Source organism: Rhopalosiphum padi, chromosome 2 (assembly GCF_020882245.1).
Source record: "Rhopalosiphum padi isolate XX-2018 chromosome 2, ASM2088224v1, whole genome shotgun sequence".
NCBI classification, from domain to species: domain Eukaryota; kingdom Metazoa; phylum Arthropoda; class Insecta; order Hemiptera; family Aphididae; genus Rhopalosiphum; species Rhopalosiphum padi.
This window is the reverse complement of record NC_083598.1, coordinates 51764509-51787464: the sequence shown is the minus strand read 5'-3', so window position 1 is coordinate 51787464 and position 22956 is coordinate 51764509. Positions and strand designations below refer to the sequence as shown.

The following is a 22956-nucleotide window of genomic DNA, read 5'->3' as shown; positions in this document are numbered from 1 at the left end:
ATTTAATAACAATTTCAAATACTTATGATTATTTGTTTTTGAAGAACTACAAAAATTATTATTTTTATAAGTTTATTAATACGTAATAGAGGTAATAATAAAATAAAAATTTTTATTATTATTATTAAATAAGCTAAGTCAATTTATTGAACCCAAATCTGAATTAATTATAGGATCTAGACCAATCGTACATAATCTCATCAGTATAAATAGAATCAACATTCAAATTTATTAGTTTACAATTTATTTTTAGAGAGGGTGGTAAACATCATTAATAACAACGGGAGATTGACTTAGAAACATCTCAATACAGTTATTGTTAAATATAATTTGTATTATTTACATTAACGCATACCTACTTAAAACATTTAAAACTGCTAACTTGTTAAAATGAAAACCAGTCAAATGTATCCACATAAATCATAATAATAATAGGTAGGTATTGCACAAATTGTATAATATGATTATATACTATAATAGAATATATGATGTTAAGCGCAGTAATTTTTAAACACGCTAATAAATAGTATAAACTCGTATAAAAACACAATTAAAAAAAAATTAAAAAAAATAGTAATAATAGTAATGACAATAACAACTAGTAAATTAAAATATAATATAGGTACGTATAGGTTTACAAAAATATATAAATATTGAGTCAACATAAAATTTAAAAAAATTTAAAAACGAAAATTATATAATATAAAAAACAGTACATAAAAAAAAATGTATACACTATAATACACTAAATATTATAATACAATAAATCTATTCATTATTTCGAGTCCGTTGAAGTCTTTTTGGTGGTCGTTATAAAAGATTTCATTTTGTTTATACACTTATCGACAAAGTTTTTCTTCTTTACGCTGTCGCTGACCGATGCCGAGACGCTACTGCTGTCTTCGACGTCTTCTTCGCACGTGTCCAAGTACTCTTCCAGGCTTTTTGCCTTTTTCATTTGAGCCTGTACCTGTACTTGTGAGTCCAATTCGACGGTGGTCTCTAGTAGACCTTCCACACTTTTGGCTCGTTTTCGACATTTTCCACGACCATTCGGACTCATTGGTGGCCTCCAAGCAGGTAATCTCGAACACTTCCGGTATCTGTGTATTAATATATTAATTAGAACCATGTCAGCCTTGTATGACGAGACGATCGCAACAAATAGTATTAAATTTAAACTTTTCAAACCACACAACATTCACTCTGCGGTGTAGGCACTGATAGATTATATTAAAAAGCGTAAGAGCACTAAGAGCTATATAATATGTTATAACAACTTATTATATGTATGTGTTTAACGCGCAATCTAGATAATCAATTTATTTACATGCAATGTAAAAAAATAATTTTTTTAATAAAATTAAAATAAATAAGGAAACTTAAGAATTTTTTTTAATCTAAAACCGAACCAATATTTTAGGAGGATGGGATTTTTCTCACAGGTTATTAAGCCATATTTGGCTTTCTTTTATTTTATAAAGGAAATAAAATATTTTTTCTTTGATTCCTTTTGTCATGAAATGATAAAATTTGACAATTGACACTATTTAAATTGAAATATTTGAAGATTTATGTAATGTACATATACAATGTGCATACACATATAATCAAGTTTACATTAAAGAAAATGGTACACGCCTATATACATAGTATTATTTTAAGTGGAATATAAAATGACTTGTATTTTTTAAGTCTTAAAAAAGCTATCTCAAAAATAACGAAACCTTAACTAAATATTTAAAAGTACTCGTGGAATCATTTATTTCGTTTAAGTGCCCAGTTCGTTTTTACCCACCTAACCGTGAAGTCATCGGAGGCCGCTGCAGGATGGACGACAACAAGCAGACGGACACAAAACGTAGTAACCGGTTCGGGCGGGAAAGCAAAACGTTGGTCACTGTCCCATACCTGGAAGTGTTCCCCGCTAGTCAATCTTTGCTACCGGTCAAGTCGCGTTCACTGTCGTTAGACTGAGTCCGCTGGTATGTTGGCGGCGATCTGCCCACGGTCAGCGGCGTATTTGGCGCCGACGGGTCACTCTTGATGGTGGATGTGCCGATGCCACCGCCGACGCCGCCGGATCGATTCAGCGACAGTCCCGAACTGGCACCATCCCGGATCCCATTCAGCTCACCACGCATGAACCGTTCCACCTTCTCCACGCACGCGTCCTGGTAGTCGTGTATCCATCGCACGCCGTTGAACTTCCACACGTTTTGCATGTCCTCTGGCAAGGTTTCTGGTTCAGGCCATGCGAAGTTGTCCATAATCGGAATGATGTTGCACTGGTCCTGTATAGCAGCCACAATTTCCTGTAAAATTATTGGCTATTGAACATAGGAACTAACCGATTATGCTATTATGAGTATATCAGCAGGGTAGCGTCGGATTTAATAGTAAAAAGTTATGGAAATAAAACTCAAAATAACCAATTTATATTTCGAGTGCCCTAAATATATTATATGTATGTATATTAAAGTTATTTGTCGGCGTTACCTTGTGCACCCAGTCTTTGCATTCGTTATCACCTATACATCTATCCAAAGACTTTGGTGTCAGTACTAATATGAAGTTTTTCGCCTGCTTAATACTCTGCAATAAATTGTTGTCGAACTTGCCGGCTTCCAGACGTTCGACGTCGATGAATACTGAGTATCCTCGAAGTTGTAGATGTACTTTGAGTAAACTGAAAAATAAAATCAATCATTATCGATTTCATTTCGCAATCTTCAGAAAATCACATTATATAATATTTTTAAATAATATTACCCGGATATATTTTAAATTTATAGTTATCAACTTAAAGAAAGCAATCGCCTTACCTAGCTAATTGAGATCCAGTCGATCTTCTGTAACTGATAAATACGTCCAAGTTCTTATTCATGTTTTCTTCGTAAGAGGACGTATCTATTAACGTCTCCATGTCTATTAACGATAAAAAGCAACAATATTTGTAATCATGTTCTTTTTTAAATGTATTACTATCGCAACACTTACCTCTTATCGAGTCTAGTATTCTATACCGGTGAATGCTATTTGATATTCCACACTCTTGTATGAGCTGGTCTTCTGATAAGAATCTAAAACATGAATAAATATTTTTAATGAAGGGTGATATTTAAATAACGAATCAATATAATTAGAAACAAATTTCAAATACTATCTACAGTAATATATTTTTCATATTACTTTCTTGTCAAATCATTTTTTATAGATTTAAACATAGGTACTTTATATTAATTTTAAATAAAAAAAAAAAAAAAAATTATATTAAAAATTTGGGATTACCTTATGGAATCTCTATCAACGCCAGCATTTAACATAGAATAAGTGTACACGGAGAATTCTGGACCTATGGACTGGAGGAACGAGTTCAGATTTGTTGTGTCTCTACTACTGTAATCCGCCAATCGTTTCAAATTGTGTATTTCTCTCATAAACCTGTTAACGATAAATAAAACAATATAAAAAAAGTGAATTTTATAATGATTTAAGCCATTTAAGGTATCTAGAATCAAGTAACTAATGCTTATTTTTAAATAGATAATAATGTATATATTTATAACAAATACATTAACCATAATAATTAATAACCATTCCAACAATCATATAAAGGAGAAAACATAGAATATTATAATATTAAGTTAATACATAAATTATAAAACAATTATTAAAATACATTGATAAAATAAATGGTTAATAAATATTGATATGTGAATCATGCTCTTATACATTTTATAATATTTTAATTTTTAGAATTTTTGTAACAAATTTACAAAACTCTGTTATTATGACAATAGAAAAACTATTGTAATAGGTACGTAAATTGTAAGTAGATACATTTAGTCATTTTTCAATATTTTATTACCTATCAATTTAAATATCATAATTTATTATCACTAGTGTGTTATCATTTCCACTAAGTCTACTTGATTTAGGTATGTTAAAAGATAATATTTAACTGTATGCACATGTTGTACATTATCGACAATGTGTTGATAAGACAAGTGATATTTTCTGATTTATATTATATATTTAAAATGTATAATAGTTTTGTACAGTAGGTACGCATACAAAATAATTTTATAAAAATTGTGTATTTCGTGAAACTTCCAAATACTAACTACCTATATGGTGATTGGTGGTATACTGACCTTCTTCGCATGATTCCGTTATGTATTCCGATGTCGTCCCTCAAATTTTGCTCGGTCAACTGCAACAGCAGATCACCATCTACTCGGCTATCCACGAAGTTTTTAGAGCACTCGCTGAAGCCGATCTGTCTGACCCATTCTTGAACGTCTTCGGGTGACCACAGTGGTACTTTTTGACTTAGCTTATGCGGTACTTCTTCGCCGATCAGTCGCAATGCTTGGGCAGCAAATTTGGATGCTATGGCGTTAGGGCAACTGGCCACTTTCTTCAGTGGTTCAACAGCATTAATCACGTTGAATATACTGGTCTTGCCCTGTTGCTTTTTGATGCCAGCCTCCATGCAAAAGTGGAAAGCGGCCAAGTTGCATGCTTCCTCCCGGATTGAGCTCAAAACAGGGACCAACCTCTCTAGCCAATGGTGACTCTGGCCGTGGGCGTGGGCTAGATTCGACTTGGCAAATTCTGACGGTGTGTGGGTGGTGACGAACGGGTCGATTAGGTCCAGAGTCTCAGACTTGAGCACGGCCGCTTCAATTTCTTTGTTGGCTACCAAAACAGCTATAGCCAAAAACGCGTAATACTTGATGTTGTCGTCCGTATTGAACGCCAACGTGAACAACCATGTAGGCACGTTACGCTTGATCATCAGCTCTTGATTCTCAGCACCTCCATATAGCGAGAGGTTGGCTAGTGCACCGGCACAGTGTCTCAGGGTAGCGATGTCTCGTCTGCGACACTCGTACAGCAATACGTCCAAGCCACCGAGTTTGATAACATCGCTGCATGTCATTTCACTGTGTTTAAATAGGTGCTCAAGAATTCCTAAAACATATTCATACTTCGTTATAGTACCATGATATTTAGCAGCAATTTAAATATAATACTATTTATATTGTCCAAATGCGTTCGAAACGAAATATAATGAATGAGATAAAAAATTAATATATATATATCATCACTTTTATATAGTATTAAATATTATATATCTTCGCATCGTAAGAATTAACTAATGTACATACGAAATTAATTTTAATTTCTATTTGATTGATAACGGCATTTTCGTATTTTATTATTTTAATTTAAACCATATTAAAGTGTTAATATTTCATTTAGAACGTTAAAACCATATTTTTTTTACAAATGTTCGACACCACCTGGCATGGCATTTATGCACAGTCGGTTACAAATTTGAAACGAAAAATATTGTTTTTGTTTTCGGATATGTGAAAAAAAAATTACTCACCAGTACTGACTTTAGATTGATCGGCCGAGCTTACTTGACTCTTGTATGCACACACTACATGTACGACCTTTTCCAGCCCGTTTTCCACTACGTATGAGCGATTTTCAGTAGTCAAACATTGTTCCAGTAATCTGGCACTGGAGAACTGGAGTTTTTGGTCTTTAGACACACAATTGTTGATCAACAAATCCATACCACCACAATCCCGGAATGTGTTACATAACGCGTACCCAAGCTCGTAGGTCGGCACGGCCCACGCCTTGCAAATCATGTCGAACATTTTGTTGAGCATTATCGGGCCTTTAGCATCTGCATATTTTCCACTCATCAGTCCTTTTACAGCGTTTTCCAGGTACAGCGAATACTTTTTTATGGCGTTTTCCACATCTTGAGTGTTGGCTATTTCTCGCATCTGGTCTAGATCATCAAAATTAGTGTTTAACAGATCGTCGACACTTCTAATCACGTGTGTCGATGGAGGTGATGAACCACTGCCACCAGAAGAGGACCCGTTGTGAGAAGACTATAAATTTAATTAGAATCTAATTACTAACATTCTACAAAATATTTTATTGCAATTTAAATAAAATGTGTGGCAACACATAACCTAATTATAGTATACAATTTAAACATATATTTTATGAACCCATGATTTGTATTGTAATTTGTATTATTGTCTTTCCAATAAAAGACCAAAATTTACTAAACGCAAAGTATATAAATTAAAATTTCAATCATCCAATTCTTAAGATAAAAATAAATTCAGATAGCTATAATGTTTGTGATATGTTATTAGTAATTAAAATTTAATAATATATCTTATATTATAGTGAAACAAAATTTATACGAATAAATTACAGAACTGATCAATTAAAAAAAAAATGTGTTATTACTTGTGAAGTAGCAGATGACACGGCTTTTGAACTCGTACAAATGCCTTTTTTAGTGAACGTAAAGTTCGATTGTGATGACTGAGCTATATGTTTTTCTTGGTTGAACATTCCTGAGGACGTTATTGTTTGTCTTTGTTGTTGTGCGCTTGAAGCTTTCTAGAAATTATAATTTACGATTAGTGAAACTATTATAATATTATGATCAAATGTATGATCGATCGAAATTTAGATCTTTACGAAAATGGTATAAGAATTGTATAATATGAAATTAACTTATAAATTCTGGGACCAATAATTTATTATTACCTGTAATTTTTTTAAATGTACATCTTTTTTAATAATTATAATCATAAATCCCTATCTCCGTCACAAATTATAAGCTTACAGGAGATATGTATAGGCAGATCAAAAATAGCATTTGTAAAAATAATATATCATATCCATTTTGATTGAAATAAAAAAAAAAAAATAAAAAAATGTTAAATTACTTCTTTTAATTTTTTTATTATCTAATAATATTTCTCATATTTATGATTAGTTTCAAACGACATAACCGTTATATGTTAATTCATATCTCGATAAATATATGACATTTGAAATATACAACAAATTTTTCACCTTGTAACGAAAATATAGTGAAATATTAGTGGATGATATTGTTTTAATTCCATTTAAACGTGGTTAGCTATGCGATAGACTCGATAGAGATAATATCAAGTCTCAAGTGTAGTATTATTATAACACTCATTTATTACAAATTTAACCACTACTTCAATACTGTATTTTAGTGGTACTACGCGTTTCGATTACACTTGACATCCGTTTATTATCACGTTTTGTAATTTTTCGTTCAATATGGCCAATATACATATAGTTGTGAACAATATCATATCTGCATAATTTATGCACAGTAATATGTGAATTTTTGTTGCGACCACACCTGTGCGTTAAATTTTAGTAGTAATAATTTCTTTTTTTTAATAGACATTTTTAAAATATTTGAACATGAAAAATTTAACTCAAATTAAATGAAAAAACCGTTTTGTTTTGAGGCAATCCCATCAACTTAATTGTATACTATTACAAAAAACACAATATGGTAACTATAATACCAAAATTTCAAAATAATAATTATTTAATTTTTTTTTTTTAGCTAGTTCTATAAATATTTAGCATTATTTAATTAGGCTTAAAGACAAATTTTGAAACCATTATAAATCTAAAAAAAAAAAATTTTTTGTTTCTTTCATAGCAAATTTTCATATAAAAAATGTGTATGTGGTTTCAACCATAGTTAATACAGCTTGAAAAATTATGCATAATGTAATATTAATCAACATTAAACTTAATTTCAAATATACTTATTAGTTATTTATTTAAATATTAAATCAGTCTAATATAGTAATATCCAAAGTGAACCACTTTTTTGTACTCAATATTTTTAATATTTTTGTCGATTATTCGAATTCTCTTAACTATTCTTACAAATATCGTTATATATCTCCAAGGTTTAAAAGAAGGATGTAAAACTTATATGTGCGTTCAGAGTCAATTGATTGTATTTTTCAAACTATTTCGGCAATTGTCTTCATTTTTTAATTAGTAAAAAATATACTTTTAACAATATAATTGTATGAGACAACAACTCACGGGCCATTGATTTCAGTAGTATCCGTTCGACTGTCTTAACCGAGTACAGGTATTTACTCCGTTCGAATTTCACAAAGCACGTATATATATATAATATGTAACTACTTGTCCTAGGTGGCGCTGTCACGTTAATGGTGGGAGACATTGTATTATTATACATTGCAATTAACTAGATATCGGATGCGTTTAAATAAAAGACGATATGGATAAGAATGATATGAACCATCTTATTTCGGCTCGCAAATCATGTGTGAAAGACGGGTGGGGGAGAGATAAATCTGTCAATCGTCATGTTACTTCGGAATATTAGATTGAGAATATTAAACAAAGAAGCAGATATATGATTTACTCGTATAATAAGTAATACACATCAGTTTTTTACATATCTATGAGCACCATACTCACGCACGTGGTCCCGCTTCGACGATTTTACACAGATTTTAACAATAATGGTCAATTCTGATTTTGTATTTTTATAATTTTGAATTTATCACGTTTAATAAAAAATAAAAATGGTTTTACCATTGTTGTTTATATCAAAAATTGTATCAACTATAACTTTAAAATTCCCGTATTTAATAGTAATAATAATAATAAAAGCAAGCAGATCAACATCCACGATCTTTTTTTTATATGACGCGAATAAATTTCATCACGACTGTTGTAATGATATATACATTTATACAATAATATGAACAGAACAATCGTTGCATACCTTTTCCGAACTAAACGAATCGGTCTGCACTTTCATCGTGGCAGCACTTATGTTTTGGTTTTCCTGTTGAGATAGTTCTCCAGTTTTCAATAATCTTTTTTCCTGTGAAAAATGTTTAAGAAAAATCAGTGATACTGATTCAAACGCGACTATGCAGAGCGATGACTTTGAAGAAGATCGTATACTATTTTACGTCTACGTTACATGAAAAAAAAAACACTGCTGAAATACCGTACTGCAGCTGTGTGGTGGCGGCGGTGTTTATTGTAAAACTAAACTTAGACAATCGCGAATTTTCGACTAAGTCGTACGCGCGTGTGTGTAAACGTTCGTGTTTGAGTGTGGGCATATTATCATCACATATTATTATATACATAAACTCCCACAGAATAATATGGAGACGAGGAAAAGTGCGAAAAAACTCAGGAGACATTGTATTTTTTTTTTGTATTTATATTGCTCAACAACCGCTCCAACGATGACGTCCCAATACCTATTCGGGTGTAATAGTTATAATAAAAAAAACGATATATTGCCGTGTGCAAAATAAACGTATTATGTTACGAGTAGACGATATGCCCCCACAAACGTTTGTTACACGTGATCAACAGTTTCTTTTGGTCGTTCGCCGTACATAAACGTACAATATATTAAAATATTATTAATGGTGTTTTAAATGTGTATATTTTTAAATTTTGTTTTTCCTAAGAACATTTCCATTAATTGTTTACGACTAAGGTAAGTCATATTATATACTTGCAATTTGCAATCGCAAATTGTCTATCATTCGGCTTGCTTTCCATCGCGACTATGAAAAACTTTTTGATTATAATTAAAAACCGATTTAATATACATTTTCCCAATTGGCATTTTATAGCTAATCATCGCATCACAATCTTCCGAATAAATTAGAATATTGGAGTTTGGATATTTTGGATTACATCCAACCATTCTCTCCCTAACACTATTTGAATAAATAACCGGCGTGTTAAGACTTTAGAATTAAAGACACACACACACATACAGTTGCTTGAATTTTTTTTTAACGTATAAAATTCTAAGGCTGACATTAATAATGTCTTTCACTTTAAAATTTTCGCAGATATAATAATTATGATATAATGATTAATATATAAACGATAAGATCACACTGTATGTTTAATGTGAAAGTTATATTATTATAACATTATCTGACATTCTGACGGATTCGTCGTATTGGATATATTTTAAGAAAAATATTTTTTTCTAATTTCTAACATGATAATATCTTTGTCCGCAGTGTTAAATTCAAATCAATGAAACTATATAATATTGTTTTAATTAACAAAAATCCGATCACATGAAACGGATAATTGAATGAGCGACGGCTTAACGTGAAATTACGTTCTGGAATTTATATTCTTTATTTACTTTCCGTCCTACGTATATAGAACCAACTAATCGATAATGAATAGAAAATTACACACGATTTAGATGTCCTTGAATATTTTCAGTAACTAATTTGTTCGCGTTTAACACAGTGCAATATACATTAAAATTGCAATAACAACCACTCTGTAGACCGAGTGTCTACGATGATATCAAACGTGAATGAAAGGTGAGGTAATAACTTATAGTAGAAATATTTACCTTTGAAGAAATTACCATGTTCAAATGTGATCATTACAAAACAAAATTTCACGACTGCTGTCTTGATATAATTAGCAGTGGAAAACTTTGTAGTTCGAAATAATATTAATATCGTATGCAATGAATCCAACAAAATTGTTCCTAATAGCGTAACACCAAAATTCTAACTAAAAAATTAAACGTACCTATACGTTATCGACCAATCGCCATATAGATTGCTAAGTCGCAATCACAACATTTCCTTATAGTATTCGGAATCGTTTGAAATGCAAATTACTCAACAGTCGCGATTGTTTGGACTATATTATACATAATATACCTTAATGTTAACTGTTTTTATCTGCGTGCCATACATACAATATGGAAACATAACGACCTGGGTCGATATGACGATTTTATATAGGTGTATAATAATAATAACATTATTATTGTTTTCGTTTCACGCGCAGGCGGCGTTTGTGGCAAACGGTTCAAGGACGTGTAGTGGCGGCGTCAATACGCACATACGGCCAAAAAGTTGAAGAATATTTACTTCCCCCTTTTCGCGTAGAGCGGATTGGCCGTGAATTGGGTTTCGGTCTCGTTTATCGGTTATTTTGGCTTAAGACGAAGGAAAAAATAAAAGGATACAAGAAGAAAAAACATAAGATCTTTGCGAATGTATGTGTATATATTGTGTCGGCGGTACTATACACCAAAATAAATTTGGCTGACTTGCCAAGACGCACACTCGTTTGATTTATCTTCGCTGTACAAGAATGTATAAAAAAAAACACAACTTGCCGCCGCCACTAAAATCAAATTCTTTGTATTTTTAGCGCCGCCGTTGCATATGCCGTTTACCACATGACAGTATTAATATAATAACATATTTTTAAATAATAGGTACACCTAAATACTATTTTTATGTAACGTATTTTCTACTAAATAATTAGGTATCAAACATTGTTGAATCGCCTTACGGTTATTTTCTTATTATAATATTTTGTTTCCATTACGATTTTTTCGTCATTATTTACCTTGGTCCCTTTGAACGTACTCATTTTCTCGGCCGCTTTGAACGCACCGCCGCTACCGCTCATTAACCGCCAAACGCCGCGCATAATATAACCACACCGAAGCAGACGTATTTACTCCGCCGTCAAGACGATTTTTGATGACGACAATAATATTATTAAAACGACACAGTTTTGACGTGTATCAGTACGCGAAAAATAACCATTAGTCAAATACATACGAACTGCAGGTGGTGCACTGGTGCATATACCCGCCTGCAACAGCTACTACGGACCTGAGAAAACTGCGAGCGAATAAACGGAGTTTTCCGACAGAGTTTTCAGTATTATTATTTTTATTTTTGTTTTTAAGTTTTACGTGACTATAACGACGGGGCCAAAAGGCGTGTGCGTGACCCGCTGTGGTTGTAACGATACGCCGGGGTCGGGGACGGCAATAAAAACGGTGGCTACGTCGTACGTTTGGTTGCCCGACTTGGGCGCTACCGCCGAGTCCGAAAAATAATACCGACGACAATGATAATAATCTAATAGTCTATATATTATTATATAGAACACTCTGCTGCCGAAGTATCGATCGAGTAATACATTTGTTACGTACCCTCAGTATTGAAAAACGATCCGCTCTCGACAACAAGAACGTTTTATAGTGTTCAATTACCAAATTAGAGTGCGCGAGTAATAAAGTAAAAAAAAAGTGTGTGTGTGTGGATAAAAAAGAGAAACGACTTTTAGTGGATCAGAGTTGTTTTAATAATAGTTAAAAATAATAATAGATTTTAAAAAATGTAAATAACAACTGTACGAATATGATATAATAAATTAACCCATGTTAAATATAGATAATTATACCCTCAGGAGACCAATAAGACTTATAAAACCGATTATTCTAGACGATAGTTAAGATTTATTCGTGGCCATCTACTAGAGGATTTCGAAAGAACAAACCAAAAATCACTTACTTGGCAATTGAAGTTTTCCGAACGAAAGGAGATTTTTTGAAAATGTCTAAACAATATCTCGTTAGAATGCATCGAAGAAAAGATTTGAGCCATTTCAATCACAATAACGGAACAATAAAGTGCATACTATATTTTATTTGTATATTTCCAGATTGTTGAACTTAAAAGTATTATATTATAATTATCTAAAAAACGTCGATTTTCAAAAATATGAAGAGTAATATGCGGCACCACACGTTACGCAGTGCGTTGTTGTACACTGTACGATCATCACTATACATCGAGTGAATAGAGACTATAATAATATGCAATAATAATAAAATATGAAAAATTAGAACGATATGACTAATAAAATATTATCGATTATACCAAATCTGTCGTATGGTGATTTCGTAGAATTGGTAATAATTAATAAGAAACTAATCGTTGCTAATTATGTGCGCACCGAACAGCACACTCACAATACAACTGGTTTTCGTAGATATATGCTATGTTGTTGTAATGATATCATAAAACATAATAGTGTTTAATAGCATCTGTCTGCGCGGGACGCGAATCTTAATAATAATAACCATCGTAAAACGACCGGACGATACGTTCAAGAGATTCTTAACCGATAACAATTTATTTTTTAACGTAATTAGCCGTTTCGGTATATTAATAATAAATCACACTCGACAGCAATTGTTTCGTATTATATAATATATTATATTTGCACCGCGTACAAACCTCACTTGAATAACAAACACGTTTTGCAATCGCGTGTCAGCTGCAGCCTGCAGTGTTATAAAAATATTAATAATAACTGCATTGTAAATCAATCACATATCGACTACCGTTGAAATTATGTACAATAATAATATTATTATAGTATGTCATGATGATTATATTTTAATTAGCAACAGTTGAACTAACGATTTCCTGGCGCGACTGAACGTCAAGAGATTACTACACGAAATGTACACGTCGACTGCAGTGCACTGGAGATGTATAGATATTATTGTATTTACATATTATAGTTGACAAGTATTGTATGTGGGTCTAGAAAAAATTGCAACGCGAGAATTGAAAAAAAAAAACCATTAATTATTGGTTTTCGAGACGAACGATTAATGCGCGTATTTTGATGACTATGGAAAAATTCATTGGTTTTTTTTTTTTGCAATTTGCAATTTGCAACCATAATATTGTTATTATAATGTGAACCATGTTAGAACATCAGTCGTACACGCGTTTCAATATCGAAAGAAAAAATTAAATAAGAAATTTGCCGAGTTTGCCTTCACCGCCGTCTCGTAAATAACAGTATAACACGGACGAAATTATTCGGAGCCATAAAATAATGTTTGTGCATTGAACGCTGCACGATAAATATTACATACGAGTAATTCAATAATATTTTATACGGTAATGCAATTTGCTTCGAGGCGCTCGTAATTATGTTTTATCACGTGAGTGATATTATTTTGAAGGAATATCATTGTTTTGCCGCATGCAATTATTCCACTGTTACTGTTTACTCCGAATGCGATTTTATGATCATAATATCATTATTCGTATATATTATACGAACAAATAATACATTTATAATATCATCTACGCGGAGAAAAATTACAAATAATTTAGTAAGTACTCAAGTGACATGGGTTTGATTTTTGAAACCAACGCAACTACTGTAGTACATATACATAGTTTGAATTTAGGACTTCAAAATTACGATGATCAGAATTCAGAAGGTCCTCATAGTAGCTATGTCTTATTATTTCTCTTTTATTTAAATTTTAATAATTTATTGAAACTGCAGGGTTGTTTATTACGGATAATTTAACACACGATTCGCAGGCATTTTATGTGGTATACTTTTTTACATCAATTTGGCCGAAGCAAACTGCATGTAAGTGTATCGCAAGAGTTAGATCGTTCTACGATGACCATCAAACGTGAACGTCTTGGACCCTAACTAGATACATTATTGTATTAGTATACAAATAATATGAACACGGTCAAATTATAATTATATAGAGTCTTGACTAATGAGAACGATATTAAAATATGTGTATATATACAATGACTACAGTTATTTATTTTTTTAACTCTTCCTTCGTTCGATACATACGTTTATACTGTTATGTCTTAGTGACAAATTATCACTAAATTTGTACACAGTAACAGTATGCATGTAAACGTGTGTACACGTGTGGTAGTCAAACAATAATAACCACTTCCGCAGTATATAATTTAAATAATTATTGTTTTTCTAAAACACTGTAACGTTCAATATAATAATATTATGTTTTTAATTCCTCAAGAAAAAAAAAGGATTTTGGTATTACAATTACATCCGAATTGATTATTAAAATAAACGATTGTGTACTAAAATTCGATCACAAAAGTTACACAATTCGGTGCAAATCGGTATAAATCGGACACAGATATCATATCAGTATTACCTATTATTATATCATCGTCGTATTTGGAACGTATTTTAATATCTTATCAATAGTTCACGTGGACAAGAGCGTATCAAAACAACCACATTGTAGAGAAATCCTGGGTCGGCGCCACGATAGTTAGCAACTTGAAGCACGCGATAACTAAATCGATAGAATTATAGTATGACGTATATTATAGTCTATACGTATGGGAAATTGTATGTTTATAGGACCAAAATATTTAAGAAACTCTGTTTTTTCAATCAACTCGAACACGCAAACATTACCACGCGGTTGTTAAACTATCTGCTATCATCACTAAAGATCTATTAGTTAATAATGTCATTAATCCTATCAAGAAAATATCAAGTACTACGACTAGGCATCACACAACTAGTTCATTGACAAGTACTCGTGGCGTCTTGTGCTCTCTCTTTCTATTCTAATAAGGAGCCTATAATTATTGTCGACAAATGTAAATATAATTAAGCTGTCTACAATATGCTTCCTTACGAGTATATATATAGCAACTAAACGGTGCAATAATAAATGCGAATTCTAACATATTATACTTATATTTACAAATATCTTTAGTTATTCACTTTTTTATTGATTTATAAATTATATTTAAAAGCAAAAAAAAATGTAAATATAAATTTTAAATGCAATGAAAAAAAAAAATTGAAATCAATTTTCTTATTTTTTTATTCTTTGAACGCGAGACCCCAAACTTAAGTAAAAAGTGTGAGGCCCGGGAACTAAGCCCTGCTTAACTCCACTTAAGACGTTATACAGTTTATAAATAATGTCAAAATAACTTGAACCACCTACATCAGTGATGATATTAAAATATAAGCAAGACACAAAGAAACTATATACTGTTATGATTTTTTGGAAAACTCTGTAACTAAATCTCGCTACTTTTCGCTACTAACCTTAACGTTTATTATACTAAACAGGTTAGTGGACGCGTTAAATCATAAAATATTCTTAATTTGACTACATACTTATGCTTATATACTTTGTATACCTATTCATCGATACATAGTGTTAAATTAGCAGTTATAAAAAGGTTTGTCATATAATATTCAGATTATCCTAAAATAATGTCTTGTCGGGACTACAATTTATATATAATGTGTCATAAACTAATTGATCGGTCAAATTACTCTTTTGCACAAATATTTTACACTTGCGATTTATATTCGATTCAATATAATAGATATTTACCTACCTATTGCAATAATTTTACTAATACATAATATTATACATAATTGAATGATGGATGTTTATAATAATTACGACGTAATATACATAGTGTGGTGCATTCCACCGTGATAGTCGTTTATATAATATTACTTAATATAAATTCATAAAATATGAAAGCCAACACTTTTACGAATATACGATAACATATCAATAACCCATAAAAAAAGAAATTTACCTATTAAATTGTTAAAATGAATTATCGACTGAGCACTTAAAAACCATCGATAACAAACGTTTAATTACTCGGCGGTATATAATATTATTATAATGTAAACAAATCCATTTACGATAGTCTAATATTATATTTTTATACATACTACTTCTTCAACAAAATAATAAATCGGATTTGTGATGCTTTTTATCTACGAATTTTTCGTAATTATAATAAACCATATATGCACATTTGCGCGATTAAAGGTTTTTATTATCATGTGGACGTGGTTGAAGTATGTTTACTACGTATAATACAGGCAGGATATATATTATATTGTAAAAAGCTTTAAATCAAACACCCACAATGAACCGTCACGTAGGTATGTATACCTTTGACATGAAAAATAATAACGCCAATATTATACAATAGCAATTAACAGTAAATAATTAATAAATTATATTATATATACAACTACATTCAGTAGGCACGTTACTTTTTATCAGAAAACTAATATATAATATTAAAAGTGTTGAATAAACATTGTATCGCATAAAAGGTAAATATTATATTCATGTAAAATTACAATTTTACATAAATGTAAATTCATTCTTAATATTTTTGTCATGCAATGTAATAATATTATATTTTTATAATATTTTAAACATGATATACAATTTCGTGTCATTTTTTGGGAAGAACTTATACATAATAGTAATTTCTAATTTATGATACTTTTTTTACATTATAACTATTATATTTATATACTACGATATGTTTATAGATTAAAATTAGACTCGTGTGAAGTATTCATTAATATTATTATTTATCATACCTACTATTGCTATAGTAATATTAACGGAATAATTAAGAAAAAATAAATAACTATTTGCTTTAGAAAAATGCATTATTAATACCATAATGTAATGTACATGGACTGGTATCTAACATTAAAAACAAGGCCAAGGGTAAACTGCCCCCTCCTCTCAAATCCACCACTAGAGATGACAAAAATAATAGTATACTGTTATTTGTTAACCATAATTACAGTAATAAAATACTTAATTCTTTGCAGATTAAGAAATTGTCACTATGATTTTAAATAATTAATCACAATAGTTATATGAAAAATAACATATTTCATCATGAATATAAATTTTTTTTTTAATTTAACGGCCGTAAATTATACTCGTTTTTTGTTTCAATAATTATTTTAATACGAATATGCAAATATGATATTGACATCGACCAAGGACGACTCTTTTTAAAGGCGACTTTCTAATGTGTTATTTCATCTCGTGTTTAGATCTATCTAGCGGTTTATTTCAGGTAATGGTCATAGTTTGTTTTGGTCGGTTTGACCACACCTGTGTATATTCATAATGCATTAAAATATAATATAATATAGCAGAAAGCGTAAAATTTTTAATTGAAAAACGTGATCCGAAAATGAATACGAGCACGTATTAGGTATTGGTTTATTCCCTCAGATCATCATCTCTGCAGCACACAAACCAAAACTCAACACGACAATATACCATTTCATGTCACACGTGTGTTTACCGACGCTATTGTATCATTATAATATAGATTTTTATCACGCGAGTCTATACAGTCATGTATAATGCGTGTTTATCTTATCATAGAAATTGCTGTAACGAAAGAACAAAACGGTTTTTTTTATCTATAAAACCCACTCTGCAATTGATCCTACTACAGCGGGTATGTTAGAGAAAAAACTATGCATTAAATCAACGAGATCAGTGATGATAAATTTAAGTGAATTTCAAATTTTTAAAAGAAAATAAGCTGCATAGTAGTTGAAGCAGACGAAAATTCTAGCAGGTCATCATTTTTGATAGAACTATCGTCGTGGACACAGATTTTGATTTTAAAACTATTTATTTTTACTAATTTTATCATTGTTGTCTATTAACGAATGAACATTACACGACTGTCTTGTTCACAACTAAAACTTGATAATTCGGTACAATTTAACAATACTCATAGTCTTGAATAAGCGATGAAGGGAAATCTAATTTGTTTCTGCGCGATCCGCGTGTCACCTTAATCGCCACCACCCGTGTAGTTTTCGTAGCACTGTGCACAGTTCATAAATCGTCTGTATAGCAGAAAACGTCGGAAAATACACCGGACCGTGTATAGTATAGTGGACGGGTTTCGGGTGCGAAAGTGCGGCACTGGTGTCCGGGTGTTGTTTTTCGAACAGATGGCGGAGGTCACGCGCCACCTGTAAAACGAGAAACAAAACGAAACCCCGTCTGGACGGCGGCGCTTTTCGCGTAGGTCGAGGAAACCACGGCACGAAAGGCGCCTGCATTATTGCCGTCGTCGCGTCGTCGTCAGCCGTATACGCGTATTATACGACCGCATAAAATTAAAGGCGCGCCACACTTGCGCAACAATAAACAATAATAATATACGTATACGTATAATAATCGGAAACGAGTTCGCACAGAAGAGGGTTTTATTTCGCTTTGTTTTCCGTTGGGTTTTATTGCTGCGGCGGCACCAGTAGCCACCACGACCGACCGGTAGTAAACGGACTGGAATATCGAGACGACGTTATATTAACGGAGGTGGACACGCGAAGGAATACGAAATGTCACGAAAAGCGAGTGCGCACGAGTAAAAAAGAATTAAGCGACACCGAGTCCGTGAGTGGCGCGAGCAAACCAGTTTCCCGTCATCGATCTCTCGCTGGCTCTGTCTCTCTCACGCCCACGCATCGTCTTCGCGACGACCGGTCCGTGTACGTATTATTATTATTATTATTAAATTGGTTATAATATTATACGCATACGAATAAACGCGCGATAAATCACTCAAGTGTCGTAATAATAATAATAATAATAATAATAAATTTCTTGTTTTGTTTATTTTACGCGTGCGCGACCGACGTGCAATCAACCAAGACAGAGTTGTCCTCTCCCCCCCCCCTCGCGCGGAACAACACCTGATGTATATACCACTAGTGGCGCCGAAAATGACGTACATGAATGAAATGACACGTGCAATATAGGACATCCGCAAGTTAAATATTGTATTGAACGATTGGTTAATTTGTTTGATATTTACTTATTATTACCGGTTAAGTTGTTTAAAAGAGATCTGATGGACGGCCGTAAATGTCAATCTTTGTATTTTATCAAAATGTTTCTTAGAATATAATGTATTAAATTGTACGTGACCTATCGTATTATTGTATTCAATTAGTAATAATCAGTGGGTGAATAGCGTACTATACATAGGGTTTTTTGTGTTTTAAACATACGTTTTTATGTTATGAAATGTCCCTGCCAATTATACAAAATAAAAGTAAACATTTGAGATTTAACGATACGATCTTACGAGTGGGTAACGATCATTTTTCGCTTATCTATATACAGTGTACAGATAGATCATAATATTCAATACTTTAAATTAAATGATGAATGCAATAATATTAAATTTTCCTCTGCGAAACGCCTCTAAATTCGTATACTAGCAGCGCGATCTCGTTCGTCCAGATATACTGACCAACCTTAACAACATGAATATTATTTGTATTAATTTCTGTCGTCATTTCATATTTTATTAAGTCGTACAATTACGCATAATTACAATATTATTTTATCTATTTCATTCTAAGAAGATTATATCATTGGCTAATAATCTACTCCAAAATACGAGTTTGGACAAATCAGCAAATATAAATTGTATAAATAAATTTTAAAGAGATTTATCTAAATTTTAAATGTTTAATACAAAGGACCATAATTTTTACCTTTAGTCATACCTGTTCGCAATTAATGTTGTATGGCTTATAATAGAAATTTGGGATTTAATACCCGAAGACTTGAAACCATACAAATATCTTTAGAAAAAGTTACTCCGATGCATATCTATTATTTATAAAATATAAAATAAAATCAAATGCTGTATGAAAAACTATTAATAAAATATGATCCAACAAAACTACTTGAACACATGTGTTGAATTGCTCATAAAACTTGCTTAATAAAACTTTCCAGTGAGAAGAAATGGAAGGGATAAAAACCAAATTCCTAGTTTTACAAAATTCTATCCATGTTCTTGTTAGATCATTCCGGATATTTACGTAAAAATTGTTGATCGTTGTCCATTGATAACATCGATAACGAGTAACAACCGACGTATAAATAATTTAAAATAAGGAATTTATAAATATAATATTCATGCTTTAGCTATTGAGTACCAGTGAGTATAGTGACTCACTTTCAACGACAATTTTATAAAAAACGATTGTAAAGTTCTCCCTACGCACGATCTCGCTACACCTACGGGTCAAGGACTAGAGATTAGAAATCACAATATACCTAAACTATCGGGACACTCGAGGGTTGCGCACCTGAGCCGATATGATAGGAATGTCTGGTTTCATCATTTGCAGTATTGCAGTATACTATTAAGTCTTAAGATACAAAATATCATCAGTTCCAGATACAATCCGCCAGTTATAAATTATAATATAATATTAAACTTCCCGACCATATAATCACGTCACGTCCGTACCTGGAGTTTGTTCAGAGCGGTCTCGGTGTCGTGGTCGGCAATGGTACTTCCGATAGTTCCGGCGAGCTTTGCTCGGATCGTATTGGCCGCATGTAGTTTGTGGACGTCACCGTTCAGCACGTCCTGCGAATCGGAAACTGTGCTGCTGGTGCTGCTGCTTGACGACGACGATGACGACTCATATGCCTCTTGGACCAATTTGGACGTGGACACGCGCCGCTCGGTGGTCGCCGCTGTGGTCGCAGCCGGGTGTTTCAGTCGTCCGTCCACGGCCACACGAACCGGTTTGGGGCGGGTGGTGGACACATGCATCAGTGGCGACACGTTGGACACCAAAACAGGAGGTGACTCGGGAAACGTGACCAGCGGGTCTGTCCCGTCGACGAGGTTGCAATCCACGTCATCGGTGCTCGTGGCGTTGACCGCGGAAACGTCACCGCTGTCCATGAGTATCCGCTGCTGAAGCAGCTGAGAGTTTTGAAGTTCAGATGACGTGGTCGTCATTTCAGACACCTGTCGGTGCAGGACGTGCTTCAAAGAGGATGACGTAGACGATGTGGACGACGACGACTCCATCCGTGAACTCGAAGACGACGACGACGTGTTCTTCTTCGACGACGCCTTTTGAAAACAAATCAAATCAAACATTTTCGTTTTGTTTTTTATTTTTTATCAATTTAAATTTGTTTTTTAATTGTAGTTTAACGTATTCATTATAGTCTATGTATAAGCTTATATAAATTTATCAACACCATTTGTATCACGTTAATATTTCAAATATTTCCTATATAAACGACTCCGAAATATGATTTATATATTGAACATAAAAGCACACGAGATAACTTTGTGGTCAAGTTAAGAAATTAAAAATTGTAACCGATGGTTCATTATTTGAGTTTATTTTGTAAAATCAAATTTATTCAAACGAAGTAATATTAAATACTTATTATGACTGTAATAACAGTCAGCTATAAATAAGTTAAGAGGCATTTTTTCTAAAATTTAACATAATATGATAAACGATGTAAATATCATTTTAAATTGATGGGCGTACTGGTGAAATTTAAATGTACTCCTTCTAACACAATAAATATTTTTGAAAGTACAAAACACAAAGCATGGAATACAAATTGGATTCGAACTTAAGTATTCTTTTCAATAAATTGTAATTTGTGATAACCTTATTCTGTAGTATAATGTGCGTGGACAGTAATGCAGAAATAAAAAAATATTTTACAAAATAAGTTTATTCAAGCTTTATTTTTCATCAATTACTTTAAATTGACATAGGTTATTATATATATTATTTATTTTATTTTTAAATAATATATTAGTTAGTAGTTTATATAATGATATGATAATTACCAATTATTTATAATATAATAAAAAAAAAATATTAAATGTGGATGTTGAAAAATGTTTTCCCGCCATATTTTACGTAAATTAGGTAAATAATAAAATAATTTACCATTTTATTATTTTTATTTTTGACTTTATACTAGTATGTAGATCAAATATATACTAAATAAAAATGAAGATAGTTTTTTTAAACGTACGTACGAGTAATGATGACACTTTGGGAGGAAAATATATTGTCATCTATAACGAACAATAGGTAAGCACCCGTTTGTGAAATATGAAAAATTAACATAATACCAGTGGTTAATTCTTGCAGCCGGAGATATTATATGCACATTGCCCATGTTATTATAGTAGATATATCATGATTTAAAAGGTATATATTATGTGAACATGTGGTGTAAAAAGATGAATCATGGTTTACCATCAATTTCGATTTTGGTTTATTAAAACAAATCGTGTGCAACGGGTTTCCGTTTGAAATTTCAGCCCACGCCAACACAATAATAATATACATAATATAAATAATAATAGGTATGTAGGCCTACTTCATCATTATTATTATTATTTTTATTTCGTAACATCCATTTACATACGTTTCTTCGTACAAACTACTTTTGTCGTTATTATTATTATTATGTCACCTTCGATTCGCTGTAGGACCATATTATTATTAGTATTATAGGTATATGTATTGTATTCAAAAGCATGTGACCTCGGCGGTGCTGAGATATCACTGCAAGGTTATAAAATGCCATCATAATTAATTCTAATATACGAAAGGAAAAGAGTCATATAAATTTGATTTCACGCGCATGATAAGAAATTGTATATATACTTGCATATGGACAATGGACATATGTTATGTCTTATGATATTATACAGTGTATACATTACACTCGCTGCAGAAGCATCGTATTTAAAT

General features: G+C 31.9%; 2 protein-coding genes across 6 annotated transcripts in view; both read right to left on the bottom strand.

The window, feature by feature from the left end:
* Positions 1 to 592: 592 nt before the first annotated feature.
* Positions 593 to 2052, bottom strand: LOC132919888 (uncharacterized). Of its 2 annotated transcripts, none has more exons than XM_060981802.1 (2): positions 1912 to 2052; positions 593 to 1103 (listed from the first exon to the last, which is right to left on the bottom strand). In XM_060981802.1, the coding sequence occupies exon 2, from the start codon at positions 1061 to 1063 to the stop codon at positions 776 to 778; it is 288 nt and encodes a 95-aa protein (XP_060837785.1). In that variant the 5' UTR covers positions 1064 to 1103; positions 1912 to 2052; the 3' UTR covers positions 593 to 775. The 2 variants fall into 2 exon arrangements, with proteins under 2 accessions (XP_060837785.1, XP_060837784.1); XM_060981801.1 differs by having other exon boundaries at positions 1799 to 1935.
* The window catches only part of LOC132919887 (NAD(+) hydrolase sarm1-like), a 35331-nt gene continuing 14306 nt past the window's right edge, over positions 1932 to 22956 (bottom strand). For 2 of the 4 annotated variants that reach the window (XM_060981797.1, XM_060981798.1), the window contains exons 3-12: positions 20673 to 21293; positions 8660 to 8761; positions 6295 to 6450; positions 5402 to 5924; positions 4158 to 4980; positions 3292 to 3444; positions 3001 to 3083; positions 2826 to 2928; positions 2500 to 2689; positions 1932 to 2315 (exon numbers count right to left, since the gene is read on the bottom strand). In XM_060981797.1, coding sequence (XP_060837780.1) covers positions 1932 to 2315; positions 2500 to 2689; positions 2826 to 2928; positions 3001 to 3083; positions 3292 to 3444; positions 4158 to 4980; positions 5402 to 5924; positions 6295 to 6450; positions 8660 to 8761; positions 20673 to 21293 — 3138 coding nt within the window. The remainder of the gene's footprint in view (positions 2316 to 2499; positions 2690 to 2825; positions 2929 to 3000; positions 3084 to 3291; positions 3445 to 4157; positions 4981 to 5401; positions 5925 to 6294; positions 6451 to 8659; positions 8762 to 20672; positions 21294 to 22956) is intronic. The other 2 variants (XM_060981799.1, XM_060981800.1) reach the window with 2 other exon arrangements.

Excerpts from the sequence above, each read along its gene's own strand:
- LOC132919888 (XM_060981802.1), bottom strand. The coding sequence starts at position 1,063 with ATGAGTCCGAATGGTCGTGGAAAATGTCGAAAACGAGCCAAAAGTGTG.